Raw genomic sequence first — 25098 nt, 5'->3', positions numbered from 1 at the left:
AACTGCAGGCTCGAGGCTTCACTGTCCTGCTCCAGCTGCTGAGAAGCCGGCGCAGGGAGGACCGCGCCTGTACCGAGGCAGAGGAACCGGAACTCGACCCGGCTCTGCGGCCGGCCCAGCCCACACGCGGGCTCCTTCCAGCCTCGGCGTTTGCTCCCGGGACGTTTTCAGGCTCCCGGGCTCGCCCGCGGTGCGTTCCCCTGGCGGGTGTCGGCGTCCAATCAGAACTGGCCTGGCCTTGCCCCGCCCTCGGTTTCCTGGGTGACCCCGGGGGGCCTCCTCCGGTCTCTTGACCCTGTAACTGTCAGGTTTATAATTAATCAGGCAAAGTCTTGCAGGAGATTTTCTCATCAGTTTCTGACTCAGAAAGACCTCCGCAGGATGCATGATCCCATCAACGCCCTGAAATGTTTGCTTATTTGAGAAGTAAGGATCATTTATTAAATAACTGCCTTGATATGTCCCCAGGAGGTGACCTGATGCAGAAGAAGAGGACGATGACGACGACGAAGAAGAATTACTTAAAGGATAAACAACAGGCTTAGAACAAAAAACGTATGCTGTGAATTGGAGACTTGAAGTATTTCTGGAAAATGCCATGATTTACTCTCTCTTGGAAAAAAAAAAGATACCCGGTGGGATGATTAATACACAAGGTCCGTTCTCTTGCCTTCCCTTGCCCAGAAAAGCATCTGAGAAATTTCACCTTTGATGATTATCCCCAAGATCCCCAAGAACCCATGGTTTCTTTGAGAAAGCACCATAATTCATGTTCAACCGTCTTCTCTGGCAGGGATTCTGCTGATGCTTTAACATATTATTTCACTTCTCAAAATAACCTTTAAAGCAGATATTCTCACTTTACAAAAGGCCAAACTCAGAAGGTTGGATGGATGGAAGGCAGGGAGGGAGGAAGATCCTAAAATCCTACCCAAGATCTGGACTCAGACCAAGTCTTGCCCCATTGCAGCTTGACCAATGAAAAGCTGACCCTCCTTATTTTTAGAGAATAACAGTAGTGCAAGCTGTAGACAAATTATGCAGAAGGGCTGTGGGTTTTGCAGTCACAGGACAGATATTATGACAGGAAACCAACAACAGGGAATTTATAATAAAAACCTTTTAATTACACTCTGGACAACTTATTCTTGAACACATTCCAAGTTTAATATACAATTTAAGAATACAAAATGCATCCTATAAAGAAAAAGGGAAACTTAACGTATTTTGAGTAAAGAACAAAATCCCGGATGGGAGAAATAAAAAACCAGTCTTGGGAGTTATCTAAGGTCAACTTTCAATAGAACCCTACGCGGTGGTGCATCCCAGAAATCTCTGAGGCCTCATGAGGTAAATGGGTACTTCCATCTCAAAATAGCTCCATCAGCACTTACGCTAACGATGTACTGATTTCCTGGACTTATCCGGATGCGGGTGATGTTGCCACTGTGTCCCACCCCGACATGAGTCACTTCACCCTCGTTATAATCCCAAACTTTGACCAGATGGTCATTTCCACCTGAAAAAGACAAACAGGTGTATTTGGCATTGCTGCAACAGAACAGGGAGGAACAGCCTTGATTTCGAGTAACTGGATAATTTACAGCACGTCCCCCGTGTTCCAATTTAAAGGGAGAAAAATCTGTCTTTATATTTCTCTTTTCCTTGATTATAAAAATCTAGATCTGCTGTAGTAAATTTTACAAGAAAGAAATATAAAGAGGTGACATCCTTCTTATCTCACCACCCAGAAATAACACTGATTAACTATTATGTTATTAATAACACTGATTTAGTTCCTTCCAGTCTTTTCTCTACAAGTATATGTGTATATGTATATATATGTGTGTGTGTGTGTGTGTTTGTATATGATCACAATGTGTGGTTTAATATCATGCCATAAGTAAATGTGTTTATGAAACTTTAATTCATTTGGAGCATTTATTTGTTAATGTCTTGAAGAGTCAGGGCCCAGCAGGAAATGATCATTGATGGTGTCAGAAGGCATGTTATATGGTCCATGCCCCCTGGAAATGCTGATTTAAAAGCTGACATTTAAGACTGCAGTAGGAAATAACAGAGCAAGGCATGCTGGATAATCCAGACCATTTCTGTCACCGATGCCACCACCAAAAAAGGAAACAATGTAAGGCTCAGCTTTTATGTGTGCCCCCCAAGGCTCATGGGCAGACGTTTCCTCCCACTGAAGCGTGACTTCTGGATCTTACTTTCCTGGCCACTCGGGCTGCAGTGTTCAGGCCTGAATCTGAATCACAGGGGCCCGTAGATACTTTTGTCATCACTTCCTGTTGCCTCCCACTTGGGAGTTCTATGCTCCCATTTACATAAGCAGGGCTTGGCTTTCTTTTCCTACCCCAGGACTAACCTGTGACAAAGTGCACTCCTTCCAGGGTAATATCCATTCCATTGATTGACCCAGACAAGGAGCCTTCCAACTCTCTGATTACGGACCCATCAAATACTTCCCAGTAAGCAATCTAGAATTCAGAAAAAACAGCCATCAGGCCAGATTCGGCTCAGTGGCAGCATCCGTGCCATGCCAACAAAAAGATGGTTCTAACTTTATATAGAAGGGTGGCAAAAATACACCCTGGGATGATATATCGGCTGAAAATTATAAATAGGCTCAAGCAGGGGGTGGAGAAGGCATTTTCATATTTTTAGCACTGGTTTTTCAATTTGCATTCTATTTAGAGAGACGGTGATGTGCCAGTAAGCCCGGATTGTGACAGAAAGTGCTTTTGGTGAGAAGAAGCACTTGGAAGTCGGGAGCAAGCTATAAAAGAAGGCCTGGTGAAAGGGAAGCAGCCCCCTCCAGCTGCTTGGGGAAGGAGCAGCTCAGGAGTTGCACAGGCTCTGCTCTCTGCGGCTGACCACCCCCTCTTCCTCACTCCATCCTATCCCCAACTTTCTCTTCTGCCTCAAAGCAGTGAACCCCACCCCCACCCCAGGATGGGGTCTAGAAGGTAAACTGACAATATGGTCCCCTCCTGGGTTAGGGGGGAGATTTTTCTCTGAATCTTTGCTTTTATACTCTTTGAACTTTGAACCTTATAAATGTACAACCTCTTCAAAAGAGAAAATTTCTTTCTAAACAAAGCACTTGACCAGGAATCAGGAGTGTGAATTTTGCGTGCATTTCACCTCTTCTTATTTTGTGTTGATAGAAATTTGCTGGGTCACAATTCAGGTCGTGAGGCCAGGAATCTGTATTATTCTGAATCTAGCGGGAAATTGTATGTGCTATTTTAAAAAAAAAATGTTTTTAAGCTATCTTATTGATTTCTATTAATGCTTGGTCACTTTAACAAAAGGTTGTTTTCATAGTAAAAGCATAAAGGAATATAGAAGCATGCCCGAAATCTCGTTTCTCAGGAATCACACCCACTTAGGCAGCTGGTGCCTGATGGCCTGCTCTTTTGGCCAAAGTCAAAGTGATCATCTGAGCAGCCTTAAGGCGCCTTGGCTTTCCCTCAGGCTTACCCTCTGCTGGGATGGTCTTCCCAGAGAGCTAAGCAAGGTGAGTCCTCCACCACTCAGACCTCAGCTCAAGTGTCACCTCCTTAAGGAGACCTTCGCCAAGCATCCTAGCTAAAGCAGCTTCCATCCACTGAGCCAGGATTGTGTGACCTATTCTTCCTTTTTATCCCTTTCACCATCTGATGTTGTCTTGTTCACATATGAGCCCGCTGTTCAGGGACATGTTTGTTTCCATGTGTCTTGTCCAATCCATTCCCTCCTACCTACGGTCACTACGGAAAGTTGGCCAGCTCCCTGACAGCAGGGACACTGTCCTGTCCCCAGGCCTCATGGTGGCTGTACCGATGTATGATTTATGCTTTGAATATTCTGGTGACAATTCTCAGATGAGGACAGTAGCCTGTTTCAAGTCTCCTAAACTCATAAACCATCCCATTCTCTGGAATGTGGGGAAACATGACACAAATCTGGAAACTTTATGAACCACGTATAATAGCATTTATGGTGACATCATGATTAACTTCTAATATCCTTTCTGCCCCCCTTCCAAGAGGAAGCCTGCTTAAGCCAGAAGTGAAATGGGTTTGAGGAGTGGGCAGATGAAAGCCAGTTTGGGCATACAAGACCCAAAGGAAGTACCAAGGCCAACCTACAGGAACTAGAACCAAGCAGAACTCTGGGTGCTCCCCCTAAACATTCTGTGTCAGGCAAACCCTGGCCCACACAGGTGGCATTTCTTAGGTTTTTATGACAAAGTATCTTCAGACAGTAGTTCCCAATCACCTTGGCAGCTTAAACAGGGAAAGACCCATTCCTAGATTATTTATTTATTTATTTATTTATTTATTTATTTATTTATTTATTTATTTATTTATATTCATTTGTGAAAGCACAAGCAGCGGGAGGGCCAGAGGGAGCCTGACGTGGGGCTCGATCCCAAGACCCTGGGGATCATGACTTGAGCCAAAGGCAGACGCTAAGCCACCCAGGTGACCCTATTTTCTTTTCTTTTTTTTTTTTTTAAGATTTTATTTATTTGACAGAGAGCAAGCAAGCATGAGTGGGGTGGGGATATGCCAAGGAAGAGGGAGAAGCAGGCTTCCTGCTGAGCAGGGAACCAGACATGGGACTCGATCCCAGAACCCTAGGATCATGACCTGAGCTAAGGGCTGATGCTTCACTGACTGAGCCCCCCAGGAGCTCCCTGCCCCCTCTTCCTAGATTCTATCTTTGGTGTTGGGGGAGCAGAGAGAGGTACCTCTAGTATTTCTCCTACAATATTTTTATACTTTCAACTTTACTTTTTCTGTAGCTGGTGGAAAGATAAATATACAATCTCTTCTTTGATGATCTCAAAGTCATCTCCAAGTCTGAATTAGAGGAATCCAAATCCATTAATTGGATGCGCAGATAACTGGACTGAGTCCTGGCTGGTCTGATGTGGCCAGGAGGGTAGCTGACACCCCGGCATCCTTGCCCTTCCATGTGCCTCTCTCCTGAAGCCTTTTGCTTGCTCCAAAAGGAAGGGTTCCCCCCAAAAGAGGAACCAATCTTCACCCAAGGCCAGGGACTCCTCAGCTAAGGAGATTTGTTATAAGTTGGTGAAGTAGAGAAGAGCATGTCATTCCACTTGAGTGTAGTCAAGGGGACAGCTGGTTTGGGCAATCTGGTTCTAGGCTCAGAAATGCCCTAATAATGAAAACCAGTACTTAGCGTGTAGCTACTATGGGCCAGGTTCCCCGCCATCGGCATTACACAGGAGCATGACTTTAGCGCTCACGGCAACTCTGTGAGATCAGCCCTTTATAGACAAGGAAGCAAAGACACCAAAAGGTGATGTAGCATTTGCAAAGCGGAGCAGCTGGTCCCCAGCAAGACTGTGCTCTGAACTAGGGCTCAACCCCAGAGCTGCTCCCTCAGCCACAGCACCTCACTGCTGTCTGCCCTGCACCAGAAGGGCCCTGACTCCTGCTGGGAGTGTTTACCTTTCTGTCTGTCCCGCTGGTGATGATCTGGAACTCTTCCGGGTGGTAACAAACACACTGGAATAAGGTATTTGCCAGTATCATCTGATTCCTCCGGAGACGTCTGAAATTGAGACACAAAAGCCCTGAGGCTTGACTTGCTCTTCCCTAGGAGATGTATTGTTCAAAGTGGATTTGGTGCAAGCAGGAGTTGCTTTGGTTTATCTATCCCAGACAGACTTCCTGCTCCTCTGCAGGCTCCACTTTGGCATCTCCTCAGCACACCTGTGGGGCACTCAGAAGACACCGGTCGGGCCCTTTTCCAAAGACAAAGCACGGAACTGCAGGGGAAGCCTCAAGTTCCAGCAAGAGTGGAGTGGGAGGGGCTGAGTTCAGAGTTACCCTGCTGCCTTCCACACAAGCCACCTTATTCTTGAGGCCACCATGTGGAAGTAAAGGTTCCTACCATCTGAGTGACACAGTGTGGGGATAGGTTTTTATTTTTATTATCTTTCTTTAGACATTTTTTTAAAGATTTTGAGAGTGAGAGAGTGAGCATGAGCGGGGTGAAGGGCAGAGGAAGAAGCAGGCTCCCCGCTGAGCAGGGAGCCCGATGAGGGGCTTGATCCCAGGACCCCGGGATCATGACCTAAGCTGAAGGCACCCCCTTAACTGACTGAGCCACCTAGGTGTCCTGGGGATGGCTTTTTAAAAATCGATATTATTGAGCTTCACCTTTAAGGATTTGGATCTAGCAGGTGGGGATGAGGCCCACAGATGGGCGCTTTTCATCAGCATCCCAGCTGATTCTCATGTGCATGACGGTTTGAAAACCACTGTGGTAGCTACCATGCTAACAAATATGTACATATATGGCTTCTCCCCCTCGGGAAATGGGTGGCCATCTCACAGGCCAGTCTCCACAGGCTGAAAACATGCACCTTCTGCATGGTTTCTTCTCAATATGGCAGTTTTCAAACCTGGCATCTGGGCTGGCCACTTTTTAAAGATTTTAGCACAAATTAGCCAGATAATCCTGCAATGCAGCAGGCAGGCTTCAGGGATTTTTGGTGATCACAAACAACCCATGGATATCACTTTAGAGACGCCCTACCTGGGACGCCTGGGGGGTTTAGCAGTTGAGCGCCTGCCTTTGGCTCAGGGCATGATCCCGGGGTCCTGGGATCGAGTCCCACATCGGGCTCCCCACAGGGAGCCTGCTTCTCCCTCTGCCTGTGTCTCTGCCTCTCTCTCTCTGTGTCTCCCAAGAATAAATAAATAAAATCTTTAAAGAAAAAGAGAGAGAGAGAGAGACGCCCTACCTTCTAGTTCTGTGTGTTACCAAAGGGGAGTTCAGGTGTAGGCTAAGACCTCCCGCAAGTGTGGTCCTTGAACCAGGGGCATCCCTTTGGAGCTGGTTAGAAATGCAGAATCTCAGGAGCCCCTCTGGACCTACTGAATACAAATCTACATGTTAACCAGATCCCCAGGTGGTCCATGGGGAGGCACATCAAAGTGAGAGACACGCAGGACCAGGAGGCAGGTTTCTTTCGTTTTTGTTTTTAGTGTATTAAATAAAAAGTGTTCTGCATTTGCATTAATTCCCATTCTCTTCTCTCCAGTCTAGAAAGTTCCTTATTCTCCTGTAGTACCTATATCCATTCCTATATTTAGATCTTTTTTCTCCTGCTTCTACACTTATCTGAGTCTTTCTAAGGCAGTTATGTGCAGAGGCAAGGCATCTTAGGAGTGATAAGAGAGGTTGCCAGGGGAGGAGGGAGTTAGGGGAATAGGGCCTAATTCTAAATTAAAAAACACAGCTGGGGCGCCTGGGCAGCTCAGTGGTTGAGTGTCTTCCTTCGGCTCAGGCCGTGATCCTGGGGTCCTGGGATCCAGTCCCGCATCGGGCTCCCTGCATGGAGCCTGCTTCTCCCTCTGCCTGACTCTCTGCCTCTCTCTGTGTCTCTCAGGAATAAATAAATAAAATCTTAAAAAGTAAAATCAATAAACACAGCTAAAATGCTTATGGTAAAAAAAATGAATATTTTTAAAATAAATAAATACACACAGCTAAAATGCTTATAGTAAAAAAAAAAAAAAAATCACCCCTGAAAACCTTTTGTGGACTCCCAACAATAAAGTCACACCAGGGATCCCTGGGTGGTGCAGCGGTTTAGCGCCTGCCTTTGGCCCAGGGCGCGATCCTGGAGACCCGGGATCGAATCCCACGTCAGGCTCCCGGTGCATGGAGCCTGCTTCTCCCTCTGCCTGTGTCTCTGCCTCTCTCTCTCTCTCTCACTGTGCGCCTATTATAAATAAATAAAAATTAAAAAAAAAAAATTTAAAGTCACACCAGTCCTCCACTTCCACCCTGCATGGCTCACTCTGCAGAGCTCACTCTGGTCTTGGTCACACTGCATGGCACAACAATAGGAACTGCCTATGACGTTACTTCCCTCTCCCTTTTTGCGGGGTGGGGGGGAATTCTTAGGATTGCATTCATATAAGTTCAATCATGCTTCGCAGTGTGTGACCGGAAAGCTATTTGCCCGTGCGTCCAGAATCTTCTAAAATCCAGCCCTTCCGGGAAACTGTATCCCTTCTACCAGCACCCGTAAACCCTGAACAAACCCGTAAACATCAGAGGAGTGGCTTCAGATGGACATCCCCTGATCGTTGCCTTAAAGATTTCTAGTCTTTGTTTGAATCTTCTCTCAAGTTCCATAAAAATGCTGGGATTCCTGGGTGTGTATCATGTTGTCCTCCCCACCACGGGTACCTACACCAGGTCCCAAATGATGCAAGTGCCATCCGTGCTGGCAGTGACACATTCCTCATTGTTCTTCTTCACCCTAATGCAAGACACGGAGGATTTGTGCTCTTTCAGGGCCTCTTCCAGCTTCTGGGTCTGGCAGCCTATCTGCCACACCCTCACCTGGAAGCCACAAAGCACAGGCTTTCAACACAAACTTGGGACTTGAAGGGGTTAAAATATATACATTTTTTCCCATATTTATATGCTTTTTCAGCTCTACTGTACTCAACTTATTTTAAATTTGCAGTTCTCGTCTCCGTTGAGTGGGGCGGGAATGAAAAGCTGCAGAGCAGGAATATCCTTCCATGGAGCCAGGAAAATGCTACCAATAATCCTACACCTACATCTACTTATAAGGCTGAGAAATTTATCAGACACCTGCTGCTTGCTAAAGCAGACATCTGCTCAGTTCTGCTGAGCATCACTCTCAGACTTCTGGTGCCATCAGGAAAGCTCTTGGGTGCCCAGAGCCATATTTAAACTTCACATCAGCTGCTCGGGCTTAATGGTTTTCAATCGATGGTTCCCAACCTTATCAAAGCCAGTACCTGCTTTCTACAATAAGTATATTCTGACTGCCAACCCCCTGCTATCGTGAAGTGAAATTCATAGGTCATTGGTTCTACCCACAAAATTTCAAAAATGGTCAATATGATGCCCTAACTGTAATAAAAGGGGTACGTAAAAGGGAAGTCATTGTATGGTCCTGTAATAGATAAACATTCTGTCACAACCGTACCAGAAAGCATAATAATGTAGTCAGATGCTTACACTTTCTCATATCGAGCATGTTGGACTTGTGGAAGGTATGAAGAGCAGAGATTATCTTGCTTGAGTAACATAAGACAATACAAGAATACAAGAATAGTATCAACACCCTAGAAACTAGGGTTAGGATAAATGGGCTAACTTATTTGTACCTGAAAGGGGAAAGTAGCCATAAGCAAAGTAAGAAAAACATCCTAAGACGTTTCCTTAGTAAGGAAGATGGGGAAGCATGAAGTTCTCCCAAATGAGCTGTGTCTGAATAATTCTCTAATCTTGTAAGCCACTATGTGTGGAGGCATACATTCAGTCTTTAGCAAGAGTAATACTCAAATTTTCTAACTCATACGATATGGGCAGCAGCCAAACAGCACCCAGGCCTGGAGCTTTGGATGTTCTGGGCATTAGCCTTTAAGCTGTGGGACTGCAGGGGGTTTAGGGTATGTTTGCAGGGGTAAAGGGAGAGGGGGTAAAGTGGTGGGACTGGGGTCTTTGCAACTCAGGCAAGGTCATTTACCAATGAAAATGGAAATACTTGAGTACTTCGGGAACTGCTGAATTCATACCCGTGCACACCTGCTGACAGCAGCCCTGGTCTCCAGCACTTAACAATGAATGTCTTTTGGAAGGAAGGTCCATAATAGCTGAGTGAGGAATGGGAGGAAGAGCTGATGTGGTGTTCTGAAAAGACTGCCAAGGGCAATGAATTTGTAATGTCTGATTTCTTACAGCAGCTCTCATCAACTGGGGCTCAGTCCCCTAGAAGCAGATGATCTGGTCCAAGCCAAGTTTGGGCAGGGGCAGGGCAGATGCCCCAAAAGGCTGAGGGAGCTAGCAAGGATGCTGAGGGTGTTGACAACAGCATGACTGAAGAGCTAAGGGAAGGGATCAAAGCCCTCGAGGGGGTGGTAGGCAGAGAGCAGGGGAGGGTCCGAGGCTAGAAGGGTCTATGGAGCACCTGTCACGTGGCTAGTCCACGTGGAGATGTGCTCTGAATGCAAAATGCACATCAGATTTTGAAGACTTGGTACAAACCATCGCAAGACATCTTACTAATCAGAGTCTTGATTTTTTATTTTCCATTTATATAGAAGAAATGGAAGTGCAGAGAGGTTGAAGAGCTTGCCCCAGGTCACACAGCTGGAAAGTGGCGGAAGCAAAATTTGTGGCCAGTCTGACTCCTGGAGCCCAAACACTCAGCCTAGAACCTGCTTGGCCCTCAACTCTGCTAAAGGCCTCATGAAGATGCTAGATCCTTCTCCACTCTGATAAGTTATTCCTATAATTGCATGAAGATAAGAAAGGAAAAGAAGATGTCCTCTCTTGAGAAAGGCAGCCTTGGGTGGGGGATGCAGAGAAAGCCGAGGTGGGGAGTGGTGGTGTCTGGGGGAGGCAGTGAGAACAATGTGTGAATGGAAGATGTTTCAGGCTCCTGCCAATGATGGGAGCGAAGGTCAAGTGTGACGATTCTGAAATAATGGTCACATATCTGGGTAGATGAAAGAATTGAGTCTAAAAATAGCATTGCTTTTAAAAGATATGATGGAGACAATTTATGTAACTATAGTCTTTGAAGGAGAAGAACAAACAAATCCAAAACTCTGGCAAAATGCTCACCTGATTCATAGCCCGATTCTGTATAGAATGCTTTCATGTCTGTATCTTGAATGTTCTTTCAAGGTATATCTGAACCGAACAGGTATATCTATCTGTGTGTTTGTGTTATTAGAGTTTTAATTTACAATATATTTTAGGGTTTCTTCAAAATCCTACTTTGGTTCTGCCTGACTCCTAATATAGGTTAAACACACACACACACACACACAAGTAAGTAGCTTCCTGTAAGGCAGTTGCTCTAAACTAGGGGCTATTGCCAAAAAAAAAAAAAAAAAAAAGATTCTGCCTTCAAGAACAATACCTCCCCTTCCCCACCGCCGCTGATGACCCGTTTACAGTCACTGGTGGTAGCGATAGCTGTCACTCCGATCCTGTGGGCATTGTTGATGACATACATCAGCCGGCCCGTCTCTGGGGCGAAGGCCCGGATCCTACCATCGTCCCATGCTGGTGTGGAAGGGAGACAAGAGAGAGGCAGGATCAGTAGGCCCCTAGTCTTGGTGCCGACTCTGGCTCTCCTCAATCATAAAGGAGTCGGGACTGGGGAGCAGTGGTGGTGATGGGGGAAGGTGGCCAGTCCCCCCCAAATGCCAGGAATCATATCCCTCTTGCCCCTGACTCCCCAAATTGGCCACACCTGCCTGTAGGTGCACCCAACCCCAGGAGAAAACGTTTGGGGTGGGGAGGAAGGAAGGAGGCCAGCTCCCACTGCTCCTGTGGGTTGCAAAACTTGTGCATTCAACCAGCTAGCTGATATTGGTTGCATCTGGGTAGAGAATTTAACATCTCTAAACACATGTTGGTTTCTTACCCCTCCCTCTATTTTAAACCTGATGCTCCTTCCCTGACTCCTGCCATCTTCCCCATCTCAATAAAAGTTGCCATCATCCATCTAGTTGTCTAAGCCAAGAACTTCAGAGTCATCCTTGATTCTTCTCTATTCCAACCACCCAACTCCACCCAGCTCAACCCAACTTCCAATCAATAAACAAGCCCTATAAATTCTACAGTTAAAAAACATCCCGAATTTGCCCACTTCCCAATCCCTCCCTCCACTGGGCCTACCCTCAACTAAGCCACCAGCATCTCTCTCCTGGGGGATTGTAACAGCTTCCTCCCTGGCCTCAGACTCTTGCTCCCTTCAATCAATTATCTATGCAGGGTCTGGGTACACCCCTTCAGGGACCTAGCAGTGAACCTAGAAGTGGCATGAATAGAGGCAGGGAGACCTGGTAGGAAGCCACTAGAAGAGATCTAAGGGATGGTGATGGCTGGGACAAGAGTGGAGATAAGTGCTCTGTGGTGAGCGCCATCTGTGGTGAGGCAAATGCCGAAAGCCAAGAGCTCCTGGTGGCCACTGTGTGTGAAGACATGACCAAAGGAGAAGCCAATGGGGAGGAGACAGAGCCAGGGAAAGAGGAGGTGAGATGAGCTACTGATATCACCATTTCAACAGCTGCACCTAAGATCCACTTGAGGGGTGCCTCGGTGGTTCAGTAGGTCAAGCGTCTTGACTTCGGCTCAGGTCATGATCTTGGGGTCCTGGGATCAAGCCCTGTGTCAGGCTCCCTGCTCAACACAGAATCTGCTTCTCCCTCTGCCCCTCCCCTTGCTGGTGCTTGCCTGCACTCTCTCTCTCTCAAATAAATAAAGTTTTTTTTAAGAAAGAGAGATCCACTTGACTTTTCCCTGATGTGAACAAGTGAATTCACTTTTTGACCACTGGGGAAATTTGCATATGAGTTGAACATAAGATGATATATATTTATATATAAATCCCAGGACCCCAGGACCATGCCCTGAGCTGAAGGCAGATGCTCGCCAGGTGCCCCAAACATAAGATGATATTAAGAAATTATTATTTTGGGGATCCCTGGGTGGCTCAGTGGTTTAGTGCCTGCCTTTGGTCCAGGGTGTGATCCTGGAGTCCTGGAATCGATTCCATATCGGGCTCCCTGCATGGGGCCTGCTCCTCCCTCTGCCTGTGTCTCTGCCTCTCTCTCTCTCTCTATCTCTCTCTGTGTGTGTCTCTCATGAATAAATAAATAAAATCTTTTAAAAAATAAACTAAAAATAATAAAATAAATTTTAAAAAGAAATATTATTTTGTAGGAAAATATTACTTTTAGCAATGCAAACTAAAGTATTTGGAGGTGGAATATAATGGTGTCTATGATTTACGTTAAAATACTTTGCTGTGAGAGGATCAATTGAGTTAAAAGTGAATTCTCTTTGAGGCATAATATAGTTTAAACAACCGAAAGGGTTCTAACACATAGGTGCCCTGAACTCACCAAGGCTTCAAAATCCATCTGGTAATAGAATGACTAAATTCTCTTATGAAAGAAAAAGCCACACACTATACGCAGCAATGTCGGGGGCAGAGAAATTGCTTTCTGGTCCTTCTGAACTCAGAAAGTCTCCCAGCTGGAAGGGAACTCCACAGAGAGGCTGGACTGGAAGCAGCGGGAGGCCACTCCAGGTTGTCCATATGGAGAGGCCAGTAGAAGGAACAAAGGTCCAAAGCCACCGCCCGAGCCCACTGCAAAGCCCAAGGATGTCAACATTACCCGAGATGATGCTCTTGCCATCTCTCATGAAATCGATGCCGTGGCAGGTCATGTTGGGCACAGTGATCCGCAGCAGCTCCCTGTTGGACAGCGTGTGCCACACTCGGATGTCTTTCTTGGCACAGGTGGCAAACAGCTCGGCGGTGCCACTGCAAAGGAGCCACCGTAAGAATAAAGAGGTGCAGCCACACAAGACGCACACTGATTCTTAGGTGCACACTTGACTCTCAGATGTTACCGCACCGGGACATCGAGAATGGTGTCTTGTAGCATCAAGTATCTCAAAGCCTGATGGCCTTACAGAAACCTTGTGTAAGATGGCATTCAACGCCCACAAGTCATCTGTGGATCATCTCTTGCAGCCCTTTGCCCGGAGGAGACAGGTTGAGACAAAGGTGCTCAGGAGGGAAATGCCAATTTCAAAGTCTTTAAGTGTCCTGGTTGACTGGAGATCAAATAGGTCTGTGAGATGTTGATATTAAGAGACACTAAACAAACTCTTCCTGACAATAGTCATCATAATTTCAAAGAGAAAAAAGACACAGGTGCTAGAGTTTATGTTTGCAGATAACCTGGAGCAGTACTTTGCTTGGTTGTGAGAGAATATGAGCTTCTGGACAAGGAAGCGAAGCCCAGAGTAATGGGTCTATTTTTTTTAAACGATTTTATTTATTTATTTAAGAGAGAGAGAGAGAAAGAAAGAAAGAGCACTAGCAGGGGGAGAAGCAGAGGGAGAGGGAGAAGCAGATTCTTCACTGAGCAGGGAGCCTAATGCAGGGCTCAATCCCAGGACCCCAAGATCATGACCTGAGCTGAAGTACGACACTTAACTGACTGAGCCACCCGGGTACCCCCTGCTTTTTAAAAAGACAACTTGTAAATAAAGTGAAAAATACCATTACATCAAAAACTACAGACTATTTCAATTTGGATAAGAAAAAGGAGTAATACTCGAGTATAATAAAGCCCAGCTGCTTAATAAATATGAATTTATAGCTACAGTCTCTGTGGAGGTTGAACTAACTTTTAGATGTAAGTGCTTCTCAAGAAATGTCTACATTTCATCAAAGGCTCATTCAGGACAAGAGCTCATATTTTAAGACCATCTCTCTTTGGAATTAATAGAAAAATAAATGGATCTTTTTCCATAGATTTAGCTTTGGGGCTCAAAGAGAAATAATTATAATGCTGGACTAGTTACCTAGAAAAAATGTGGGCTGGAATAGGATGAGGAGATGCAGCTGCTTGCCAGACAGTCCTAAGTAACACAGAGCAAATCAAGCCAACTTTAGAGGATAATATTTATTTAAAATAAGAGAGGCTTTATATAAGACACTGCCTTCAGTGAAGGACCCCCTCCTGTGGGGAAAGTGAGCTTTTATTTATTTTTATTTTTTTAAAGACTTTATTTATTCATGAGAGACACAGAGAGAGGCAGAGACACAGGCAGATGGAGAAGCAGGCTCCCTGCAGGGAGCCTGATGCGTAACTCGATCCCAGGACCCCGGGATCACACCTTGAGCTGAAGGCAGATGCTCAACCCCTGAGAACCCCCAGGTGTCCCAGGAAAGTGAGCTTTTAAAGAGGCATGTGGACTCCTCATGAAAGTCAAATATCACGGATTTGAGCACACCTAGAGAACTTTCCTAACTCTCCTTACCCTTGACGGATGGTCTACTTCTTCAGGAATCTAGTTCAGACATGAACTTTTCCAGTAGTAGACTGTCCCTAGTTAGGACCTGAAAGGTTAAATTCCAGGAAAAAAAAAAAAAACAGATCAGATCAAGACGGCGCCCTGGGCCCACGTATCTCCCACCTAAAATCCTGTGAAATGAAGAGACGGATGCAGATGCCAGAGACAGGGGTAGAGGTAGAGGTAGAGGTAAATACAGGGAAGCAGGAACAAGTTACCATCAAATTGACCAGAAACATTGAGGATCAAGAGAAACCAGCCAGATAAAACCCGTGGACAGACAGAACCAGAGGGAAACACAAAGTATCAAAATCAGGAGGAGAGGGTAGCTCTCGTGATGTTGTAGGCACGAAGTGGTCACACAAACCTTCCTGCAGATGGCAATCAGAAGCACTAAACAGGATCAACAATGAGAACCTAAAATCCTAAAGATGCTGAAAGCGTTTAAAAGTAAGCAGAAACCAGGGAGCAGTTGTTCTTGTAAAAGTGCAAGTGGGAAGGATTAAGAATCATGACCGTGTTGCTGGCTAATCCAAGGATGCCCCTGACTCCCACAGCTGCGGGGGCCACGGAAAAGCGGTGCCAGGTAAACTGTTTAAAGACATGTTAACAGAGTCAAGGGCTGGAAAATGTATTTATTTTAAAAAAAGATTTTACTTATTTATATGACAGAGAGAGAGAGAGAACATGAGCAGGGAGGGAGGGGCAGAGGGCGAGGGAGAAGCAGACGCTCCACTGAGCAGGGAGCCTGATGTAGGGACTCAATCCCAGGACCCCGGGATCATGACCTGAGCCAAAGGCAGATGCTTAACCTACTGAGCCACCCAGGCACCCCAAGGGCTGGAAAATTTAAAGGGGGAAATCCTGGCAGCAAGAGATCTACTGGAGTGAAACCTAAATTCAAATTATAAACATTGCCCAAATTCCCATCTGACAGCTAAAGTCTATGTGCATGGGAGAAAACCCAAGAGGAGGAAAAAGCAGACACAGACCAGAGAGGACTCTTCTTTTTAAAAAAATTCTATTGAATTTTTTTTTTTTTTTTTTTTTTTAGGATCATATGTTTGAAGACAGAGCTACATGGGATCAATCTGAGCGGGTGGTTTTTTGTTTGTTTGTTTGGTTGGTTGGTTTTTTTTTTTTTTTTTTTTTTTTGGACTTTTTAACTGAATACATTCATCAACTGGGTTCAGCTTGCAAGGCAGAAAGCTGGACCTTACGCGCTAAAAATATCAGAAGCCAGGGCCTGAGGTCCTAAGAACAGCTGAGAATTTAGAGGAAATCTCTAGAAGCAAGGAAACCATGGGGAGGATGAGCTTCATCTCTGCACAAATCCTTGGGTGAATGCTAAGTTCTGCAAGCATGCAGGAGTACCCAGAACCTGTATATGAAAGCTACAGTGGGAAGCCATAAGAATGTCAGCTGCCACATTCTGTGAGAAGGACAAAATTTGCAGGTTGAGTCCAGGCCAATAATCCTCAGAGAACACCAGGGAATTCAGAGTTAGTACAATGTATTATCTATCATGCTGAGTTTTCAATGAAAAGTAAGCAGATATGCAAAGAAATAGGAAAATATGATTTGGGGAACAGGCAATCAAAAGATCAAGGTGTTGGAAAGACTTCAAAGCAACTCATTTAAAATATATTCAAAGTATTAAAGGAAACTATGATATTAGGGTGCCTGGGTGGCTCAGCAGGTTAGGCACCTGCCTCCAGCTCAGGTCATGATCTCAGGGTCCTGGGATCAAGCCCAGTATCAGGCTCCCTGCTTAGCAAGGAGTCTGCTTCTCTCTCTGCTCCTTACCCAGCTTGTGGTTTCTTGTGCTCTCTCTCTTAAATAAATAAATAAAATCTTAATTTAAAAAATTTAGGGGGGGAGGATTCCTTGGTGGCTCTGCGGTTTAGTGCCTGCCTTCGGCCCAGGGCATGATCCTGGGGACCCAGGATCGAGTCCCACGTCAGGCTCCCTGCATGGAGCCTGCTTCTCCCTCTGCCTGTGTCTCTGCCTCTCTCTCTCTCTCTCATGAATAAATAAATAAAATCTTTAAAAATATAAAAAATAAAAAAATAAAAAATTTAGGGGCGCCCAGGTGGCTCAGTTGGTTAAGTGTCTGTCTTCAGCTCAAGTCAGGATCCCAGGGTCCTGGGATTGAGCCCAGTGTCAGGCTCCCTGCTCAGTGGGAAGCTTGCTTCTCCCTTTCCTCCTTGTTCATGCTCTCACTATCTCTGTCTCTCACTCTCTCTCAAATAAACAAATAAAATATTTAAAAAATGTAAAGGAAACTATGATACCAATGAATTAACAGGCAATATCTAGAAAGAACTAGAAATATCATAATCATAAATTATTATATCAAATACACATACTTATGACTTAAAGATTGATAAATAACAAACAATACCATGAATAGTTTCCAAGTCATGTGAAGTCAGGGAGGGGAAGGTACAACCACAAAACATGATCATGACACAACACAAGACAAGAAAAGGAGACACAGGGACTCTAGGGTGGCTCAATGGTTGAACATCTGCCTTGGGCTCAGGTCATGATCCTGGGGTCCTGGGACTGAGTCCTGCATTGGGCTCCTGCAGGGGAGCCTGCTTCTCCCTCTGCTTGTGTCTTTGCCTCTCACTCTGTGCCTCTCATGAATAAATAAATAAAATCTTTAAAAAAAAAAAAAGGAGACACAAAAAGAAGAAACATACTATACAGAAAACATCTATAAACTCATTAGATAGAAATAAGCACAAGTGGATTAAATTCTATGAAAAGACCAAGGCTGGCCTAAAACAATACGAAGAGAGACATAGTTTCTTTTGCTACAGTGCATGTCTCTAACATGTATTATTAGCTCATATGCAATAGGCAAATAGGCACGTGATAGCAGAATGTTGCAGAAGTCGCTTGGTTCATCTAGACATTTTTCCCAATAGATTAATGCCTTGGCACATGAAGGACTAGTAGCTGAAAAAAATGTACATTAACTGAATCCACAAGGAAAGGAAAAACGCAGTCCTTTGCGGGATGCTGGTGTACCCCATGCTCTTCCTCTTCATTCAGTTTTCTCCGTAGCTCAGCAGGGAGATGGAGGAGAGAGCAAAGCAGGAATGGGTAGTAACCCTGGATAGATTTCTTTTTGGGATCATGGAATGTTCCCGAATTAGATTATGATGGCTGCACAACTCTGTAAATGTGAACAAACAGACAAGCAAATACAAAACAAAAGAACAACCCACATTGAGCTGTGAACTCTAAATGGGTAAACTTTATGGCATGTAAATTATATTTTAATAAAGCTGTTTCACAAAAAAGAAAAACAAGAAAAAAGGAGGCGGGCGGTGGATGGGGGGGAGAAGAGGTACAAACCCTGAATAGGTCAGTAACTAAGTAAGTATTTGAAGAGTTAGTTAAAAATTGACTCTTAGAAAAGGCCCCCCAGGGCCAAGTAATTTTACAGATTGATTCTACTGAGCACCTTAGAAAAAGAGGAAAACACTTGATGGGATGAGCACTGAGTATTACACTATATATTGGCAAATTGAATTTAAATTTAAAAAATATTAAAAAAAAGAAAAAGAGGAAAAAAGTAAGATGAAAAGAAAATGACCAACCAAATCTCAAAAAAGATCACCCTGGTGGGAAGCACCAGCTGTTTTCACTATGAGAAACATATAAGGGCACTTGGGCAGCTCAGCTGGTGAAACGTCCATTTCTTGGTTTTGACTCAGGTCATGATCTCAGGGTAGTGAGATGGAGCCCCATGTTGGGCTCTGCACTCAGCGGGGAGTCTGCTTGAGATTCTGTCTCTCTCTCCCTCTGCTCCTCCCACTCATGCTCTCTTTCTCTAAAATAAATAAGTAAAAAAAATTTTAAATAAATAAATAAATACAATAAATAAGTAAAGCTTAAAAAATAAAAAGTAATTGCAATGACTCAGGGAACCCAAATACATTTCATGATCTTAAGGATTGAGTTTCTAAAGGGAGTCTCACCACCCATAAAACAATGATTCTGAGCTTTGTAAATTCAAGTCACATACTGTGGAAGGTCAGAGCAAAAACTGTCCGATCAAGTTCGTGGGGTGAATGCCACCGAAGATAAAATGTGTTTCAAAAGCAAATAATGGCAAACCATGACTTGACTATTTTTTTTTATATCAAAACTGCTGATGGTTGTTTGCTTCATTTGTATCATGTAGGATTTACCAAGAATTCCAGAAGATTACTGAGTGGTCCAGAAGACCTCTTGTGTCCATCACCATTAAGTGTGCCAAGTCTAGAAGACCCAAGAGGTATAAACAAATGACTTGAAAGAAGTTTGGAAAAAAGGCACTACTGGGGCACCTGGGTGGCCCAGTCGGTTAAATGTCTACCTTCGGCCCAGGTTATGATCCTGGGGTCCTGGGATCGAGTCCCATGTCAGGCGTCCTGCTTAGCAGGGAGCCTGCTTCTCCCTCTCCCTCTACTCCTCCCCCTGCTTGTGCTCTATTTCTCTCTCTCTCTCTCTCTCTCTCTCTCTCGTTGTCAAATAAATAAATAAAAATCTTGAAAGAAAGAAAGAAAGAAAGAAAGAAAGAAAGGAAAGAAAAAGGAAGGAAGGAAGGAAGGAAGGAAGGAAGGAAGGAAGGAAGGGCAAGCAGGCATTAGTAAGCTTTTTCCAGACAGTACTGGGGAAACAGAAAAGTTTCCGTGATAAGTTTATTAGAAGAGCCAACATTCTAAAGAAGCCCAAATTTGAACTGTGAAAACTAATGTAGCTGCTGGGTGAAGGCAATAGGTATAACCAGTGTTAAAAATAATTATCAAATAATAATAAAACATCAGTATTATATTTCCAATTATTATAATTAATATTAGATCATAATTGTTATTAAAATAACTGACCAGCATTGAAAAATTTGAGGACAAAAAATAATAACTATATTAATACATGTTGAAAAGGCATTAATGAGATAAAATCAAATTTCTTGGCACACTGCATCAGACCTCCATGTTTTCACTGAGTGTGGGAGCCAAAATACTTTGCTCTTCTACTTACAATGGAAAGATAATGTCCTCAACAGCTTCAAAGTGACAAGTTGCAATGAGAATCTCTTTGAAATCCGTGAAGTTGATACGATAAATGTGTGATTCTTCTGTTCCTACAAAAAACTGATGTCCTTCCCCTCGAAGTGTGATAGAAGTGATGCCACCTTGTAACTGGACTTTCCTTTATGGAGAAGCAGAAAGGTGAAGTAGATTCACTCCATCAGTTGAGTACTTGTTACAGAGGATACAAATCTGGCATATGACCTAGGACATGTCTTCAGGGAGGGGACACAATTGGAAAGGCAGGAGTGACTCACAATAGTGGGTGCCCATGGTCAGCAGAGGGAGAGGCCAGCAGGGTTTACAGTAGTTTGGGGGGCTTCCTCGGTGAGAGAGTCTAAAATGGGTTGTGGAACGTAGGCAGGATCTGGACAGAAGGAACATTCCAGGAAGGCAATGGGCACAAACGATCGTGGCAATTAAGTACTTCATTAATTCCATTTCTGGGAAATAATCCCACAATTGGGAGGGAAAACCTTTATGTCAAAGGAGGTTATTATAACTGTAGTGAAAAGAGTACAAAGTTGGAAACAACCTAAATATCCAATTGCAATGCAATGGTGAAATCATCTACCGGACAGCAGGCAACTTCTTAAGATATTGGCCAATTAAAGCATGTTTCAAAGATTCTGTATGTTTTACCACAGTTTTTTTTTTTTTGTAATTTACCACAGTAGTTTTTAAAAAGATATTAATGTTGAGAATGTTTATGACGTTTACCTTAAGTAAAAATAAATCAGAATATATTTTGTACACAGGGAAGTACAGTGATTTTAAAATGTATACGAAGAACACAAGACAAGAAGAAATAACAAAACATTAATAGTGGCTGTCTTCACCCAACTTCAGGGACTCTTGTCTCTTCGTCCACATTTCAAATCCTACTGCTTCCCAAATGTCTCAGGAGTGTGAACTTTACCAAAAAAAAAAAAAAAAGCATATACATGAACAAGTCCCTAAAAACCCAACCTTGCTCTACAACTAATTTAGTTTTGACAGTAAGAATGCAGTGGAGATTCTTGTGCAAGGGATCAGTGTGGGACGGGTAATACTTTACAAAGATCCTTTTGTTGATGGGATGCAGAATGGTTAATTAAGAAAGGACTGACCCCAAGTCACATCCTGGCTCCTTCACTAACTAGATAGAGCTCTCTGACCCTGGATAAATTGTCAGAAATCTCCTAGCTTCACTTCAATTGACCACAGAATAATTTCTCCTTCGTGGGGTCGTGGTGAGGATTAGAGATAATGTACATGAGGCTATGGAGGGCAGCCATTAGAAATACTGGCTATTGGCATCTGGGCTCTCTAGAAGACAAAGTGAAGCCCAGGGCTCTGGGGGCAAGGCCAAGGGTCCCTGAGCTTCAGCAGTCTGCTTCATTATACTACTTCCTGACTTCTCATAGGAGCAACTTTCTCCATCCACAAAAACCCAAGGAGGCAGAAATCACGGCATCCAATGGGAGTACATGCTGTCACACTAGGTTAGTTTGGAGATGCGTACAGCACAAACCCTGTAATAACTTCCTTGAATTAATCATCCTCATGACAGTGGGAACATTTGTATATTCAGGACAAGGTATTTGAAAATTAGGGGGTGAATTTTTTATACTCACTTCACATATCCAGAGTCTAACCAACTCTGCTCTTAAGTAGCCTCCTTCTCTTATTCCCCTTCACCTAGACACAGACCTTGTCCAAATGCATTCCCAAGAAGACCTATCCAGAGCACTGAGTTTAAAATTACAAACTTGGGGGCACCTGGGGGGCTCAGTGGTTGAGCATCTGCCTTTGGCTCAGGGTGTGATTCTAGGGTCCCGGGATCGAGTTCCACTCAGGCTTCCCAGAGGGAACCTGCTTCTCCCTCTGCCTGTGTCTCTGTCTCTTTCTCTATGCCTCTCATGAATAAATAAATAAAATCTTAAAAAAAAAAAAGAAACTTGCGTTCAAATGAATTAACCATGAGAATAGTGCCTGACAGATAAGAGGTACCCACTGCATAATAAATTTTACTGAATAAATAAATTTTAAAGGTTTTGAGATTTGAGGTTATTTCTTGGATTTTTTTTCTTTGTTGAGAAAGAGAGAGTTCAGGCACGTGGGAGGGGGAGAGAGAGAGAGAGAGGATCTTAAGCAGGTTCCATGTATAACACCAAGTCAGATGATGGGGGGCGGGAGCTCGATCTCACCACCTTGAGATCATGACCTGAATCAAGAGTTGGACACTCAAACAACCGAGTCACCCAGGCACCTGGATATCTTTATAACAGCATCTTATTTCCTCTGTTATGATTCAGATTTATAAATGAAATAATAGTTAATGTACTTATTAGAAGGGCAATGTCCCCTTGGGTAGTCGTGGACTACTTCGGTTTGATTCAACATAAGCTATTGTCTTTTCATTGGCAAAGAAATAATCTATTGTGATTCCAACCACTCATTTTAACAGTAAGATTAAATTCTTTAACCAAATATCACTTTGGCAATTATTGCCAAATAGTTACTGGCTTTAAGCAGACTTCCTTCTGGTGGGTCCTTCCCCATTCCAACCCTGTGGAGTCTGGAACTTACTTGATAGGTTTGTAGCTGGGGCTTTTACAGAAGACCAGCAATCCGGCTCCGGAACCCACCAACAAACCCCCCATCTTCAGGCACCTGATGGCAGACACTCCCTAAGGGGTAGAAACAGCATTGAGAGAAAAGCCAGATGGTTTCATCGTTAAGAATCAGTGTGTGGGGGCACCTGAGTGGCTTCGTCAGTTAAGCGTCTTTCTTCGGCTTAGGTCATGAGAGCCCTGGTCAATGGGGAGCCTGCTTCACCCTCTCTCTCTGCCACTCCCCCTGTGTGTGCTTGCTCGCTCACTCTCTCTCTCAAATAAAGAAATAAATAAAATATTTTTAAATTAAAAAAAGAATCAGTGTGTGAGCTGACACACATGTAACAGACATGGGGCATTGCAAAGGACAGGTCAATGCTGCCACGTGTTGCCTCGACAAAACACATGAAGGTATCACCTGTGACATACCCCTGTGACAAAGGCTGGCCACAGGGCTCAGTGCCAAGAATGAGCTCTCCTGGTCCTTCAAGGAGCAAGCCTGCTTCATCAGACTTCCTCCCTTTAAAACTACCTGTGCATTTTGAATGTATTAAAAATTAACACTTTTTATCTATCTATTGGAATGAAGTTACAGCAGAAGGTATAATAAGCGCAGGCAACATTAGTTCCACAGTGGCTACTGTTTACACCAGAAGTTAATTCTTATACTGCAAGGAGATTATATTAACATCCAAGGAAAGCACTAAGAACCCTTATTGTTTGGTGACTATATTTTCTGAACTAAAGCATGCAGTATATAGTATATAGTCTTACCAATAATAGACATTGTTAAATTCAAAGCCATCTTCAAAGTGTGGGGAGATATGATGGTCATTTTATAACCCCCACTATGAAGTTCTAATTTTATTTTATTGTATTTTTAAAGGACTTTTTAAAAAGATTTTATTTATTTACTCATGAGAGACACAGAAAGAGAGAGGCAGAGACATAGGCAGAGGGAGAAGCAGGATTCATGCAGGAAGCCCAGTGTGGGACTCGATCCTGGGACTCCAGGATCACACCCTAGGCTGAAAGCAGATGCTCAACCACTGAGCCACCCAGGGATCCCCTGTATTTTTTTTAAGGATTTTATTTATTTATTTGAAAGAGAGTGAACGAGAGAGAGAGCAGGGGAGGAGCAATGGGAGAGGGAGAAGCAGACCCTCCACTGAGCAGGAAGCCTGACATGGGGCTCGATCCCAGGACCCTGGGATCGTGACCTGAGCCAGAAGCAGATGATTAACCAACTGAGCCATCCAGGAGCCCCACAATGTTTCATTTTAAAGCTTTCAGTAATAATACAGCTAATGACTTTACAGGCACAAGCCTAATAAACTTTAACAAACTTTACAAAATAAATATTATGTCTTCTCAAGTTACACTAAATTGAGTTTGCCTATTCTGGTTCAAAATTCATTTTATGTTTGAGAAGAGAAAGCAAGACTCAAGAATGTTAAGGCACAGAGCAGAATTATGGGCTCCCCTGTCCTGCCCGCCACCTTCAGCTCCCAAAATGCTACAGCAGGACAATGGGATAAATGCCCAGCCCATGAGGAGACAACCCTGGAGTGAGGATTCTTAGCATGTGTTGGGGGACTTAGGGAAGCAAGGGATAAAGCATTCAACAAAGCCTCAGAGTTACCTATGTGTGATTTCTAAATAAACTTTTGAAACTATAAGCAGGTTCTGAAGCCAGGCTGCATGAGTTCAAATTTCAGCTCTGCTACTGATTAACCATGAGATCTTGAATAGTATGTGCCTCAGTGTCCTCATCTGTGATGCAGGGATGAAAATGGTACCTATCTCATCAGACTGTTGAGGACCAAATGGGGTAATACAAAGAAGGTGCTTTGCTCCGTGTCCAATATGCCAACATTTAGGGATCCTGTACTGTTTTAAATATTAGTATTATGACCACCATCATCTTAGGCTTACCAGGTCTGTTAGAAACGATTCCAACCCCTTTACCCTTCTAACCATAGAGTGGCCATTTAAGTAGAGTTTCAAAATGGGTAACAGCCCAAGGTCACATAATATTCCAACCAAATATCTTCAGCGATATCTCCTATCCTTTCATCCCCTAAGAATTATTTTCTTTCCACTTGCATAAGTGGTTCCACTTGGAACCACTGCTTTGTGGAATTTACCATCAGGCCTAAATGCCTAAATGGCTTAGGAGTTAAAGTATTCACAGTACCCCCATCAATGGCACTTAAGTACCAACAACTTGGGGAACACTAAGATGGCCAGCATCTATTTTTGGGAAAGGCATTTAGATCCCAAGTGCTGTAGGGGGAAGGTGTCAAAAATAGGCAGATTGGTATTTTTCACATAGGGTTAAATGGAGCCCTTTGGAAATAACTCAGGAGGTGGAAATGGCAGGGCTCTGAGCCTTGCCCTCCTTTAACTGGGCTGCTTTGCTTTTATCTGTTTCATATCCTGGAATTCCCCTCCTAAAAATAACTTGGAAAACAATGTCTAGACTA

General features: G+C 44.0%; 1 protein-coding gene across 2 annotated transcripts in view; it reads right to left on the bottom strand.

Annotated features, from left to right (window-relative positions):
• Positions 1–1145: 1145 nt before the first annotated feature.
• CFAP52 (cilia and flagella associated protein 52) overlaps positions 1146–25098 on the bottom strand; it is a 40898-nt gene continuing 16945 nt past the window's right edge. The window contains exons 7-14 of one of the 2 annotated variants that reach the window (XM_041772778.1): positions 22587–22687; positions 19966–20136; positions 13233–13381; positions 10964–11109; positions 8249–8400; positions 5487–5589; positions 2387–2498; positions 1146–1519 (exon numbers count right to left, since the gene is read on the bottom strand). In XM_041772778.1, coding sequence (XP_041628712.1) covers positions 1344–1519; positions 2387–2498; positions 5487–5589; positions 8249–8400; positions 10964–11109; positions 13233–13381; positions 19966–20136; positions 22587–22687 — 1110 coding nt within the window. In that variant the 3' untranslated portion in view covers positions 1146–1343. The remainder of the gene's footprint in view (positions 1520–2386; positions 2499–5486; positions 5590–8248; positions 8401–10963; positions 11110–13232; positions 13382–19965; positions 20137–22586; positions 22688–25098) is intronic. The other variant, XM_041772779.1, reaches the window with a different exon arrangement.

The sequence above is a fragment of the Vulpes lagopus genome, chromosome 10 (genome assembly GCF_018345385.1).
Source record: "Vulpes lagopus strain Blue_001 chromosome 10, ASM1834538v1, whole genome shotgun sequence".
Classification (NCBI taxonomy): domain Eukaryota; kingdom Metazoa; phylum Chordata; class Mammalia; order Carnivora; family Canidae; genus Vulpes; species Vulpes lagopus.
Note: the sequence above shows the minus strand (reverse complement) of the source record. Positions and strands in the feature narration are given on the sequence as shown.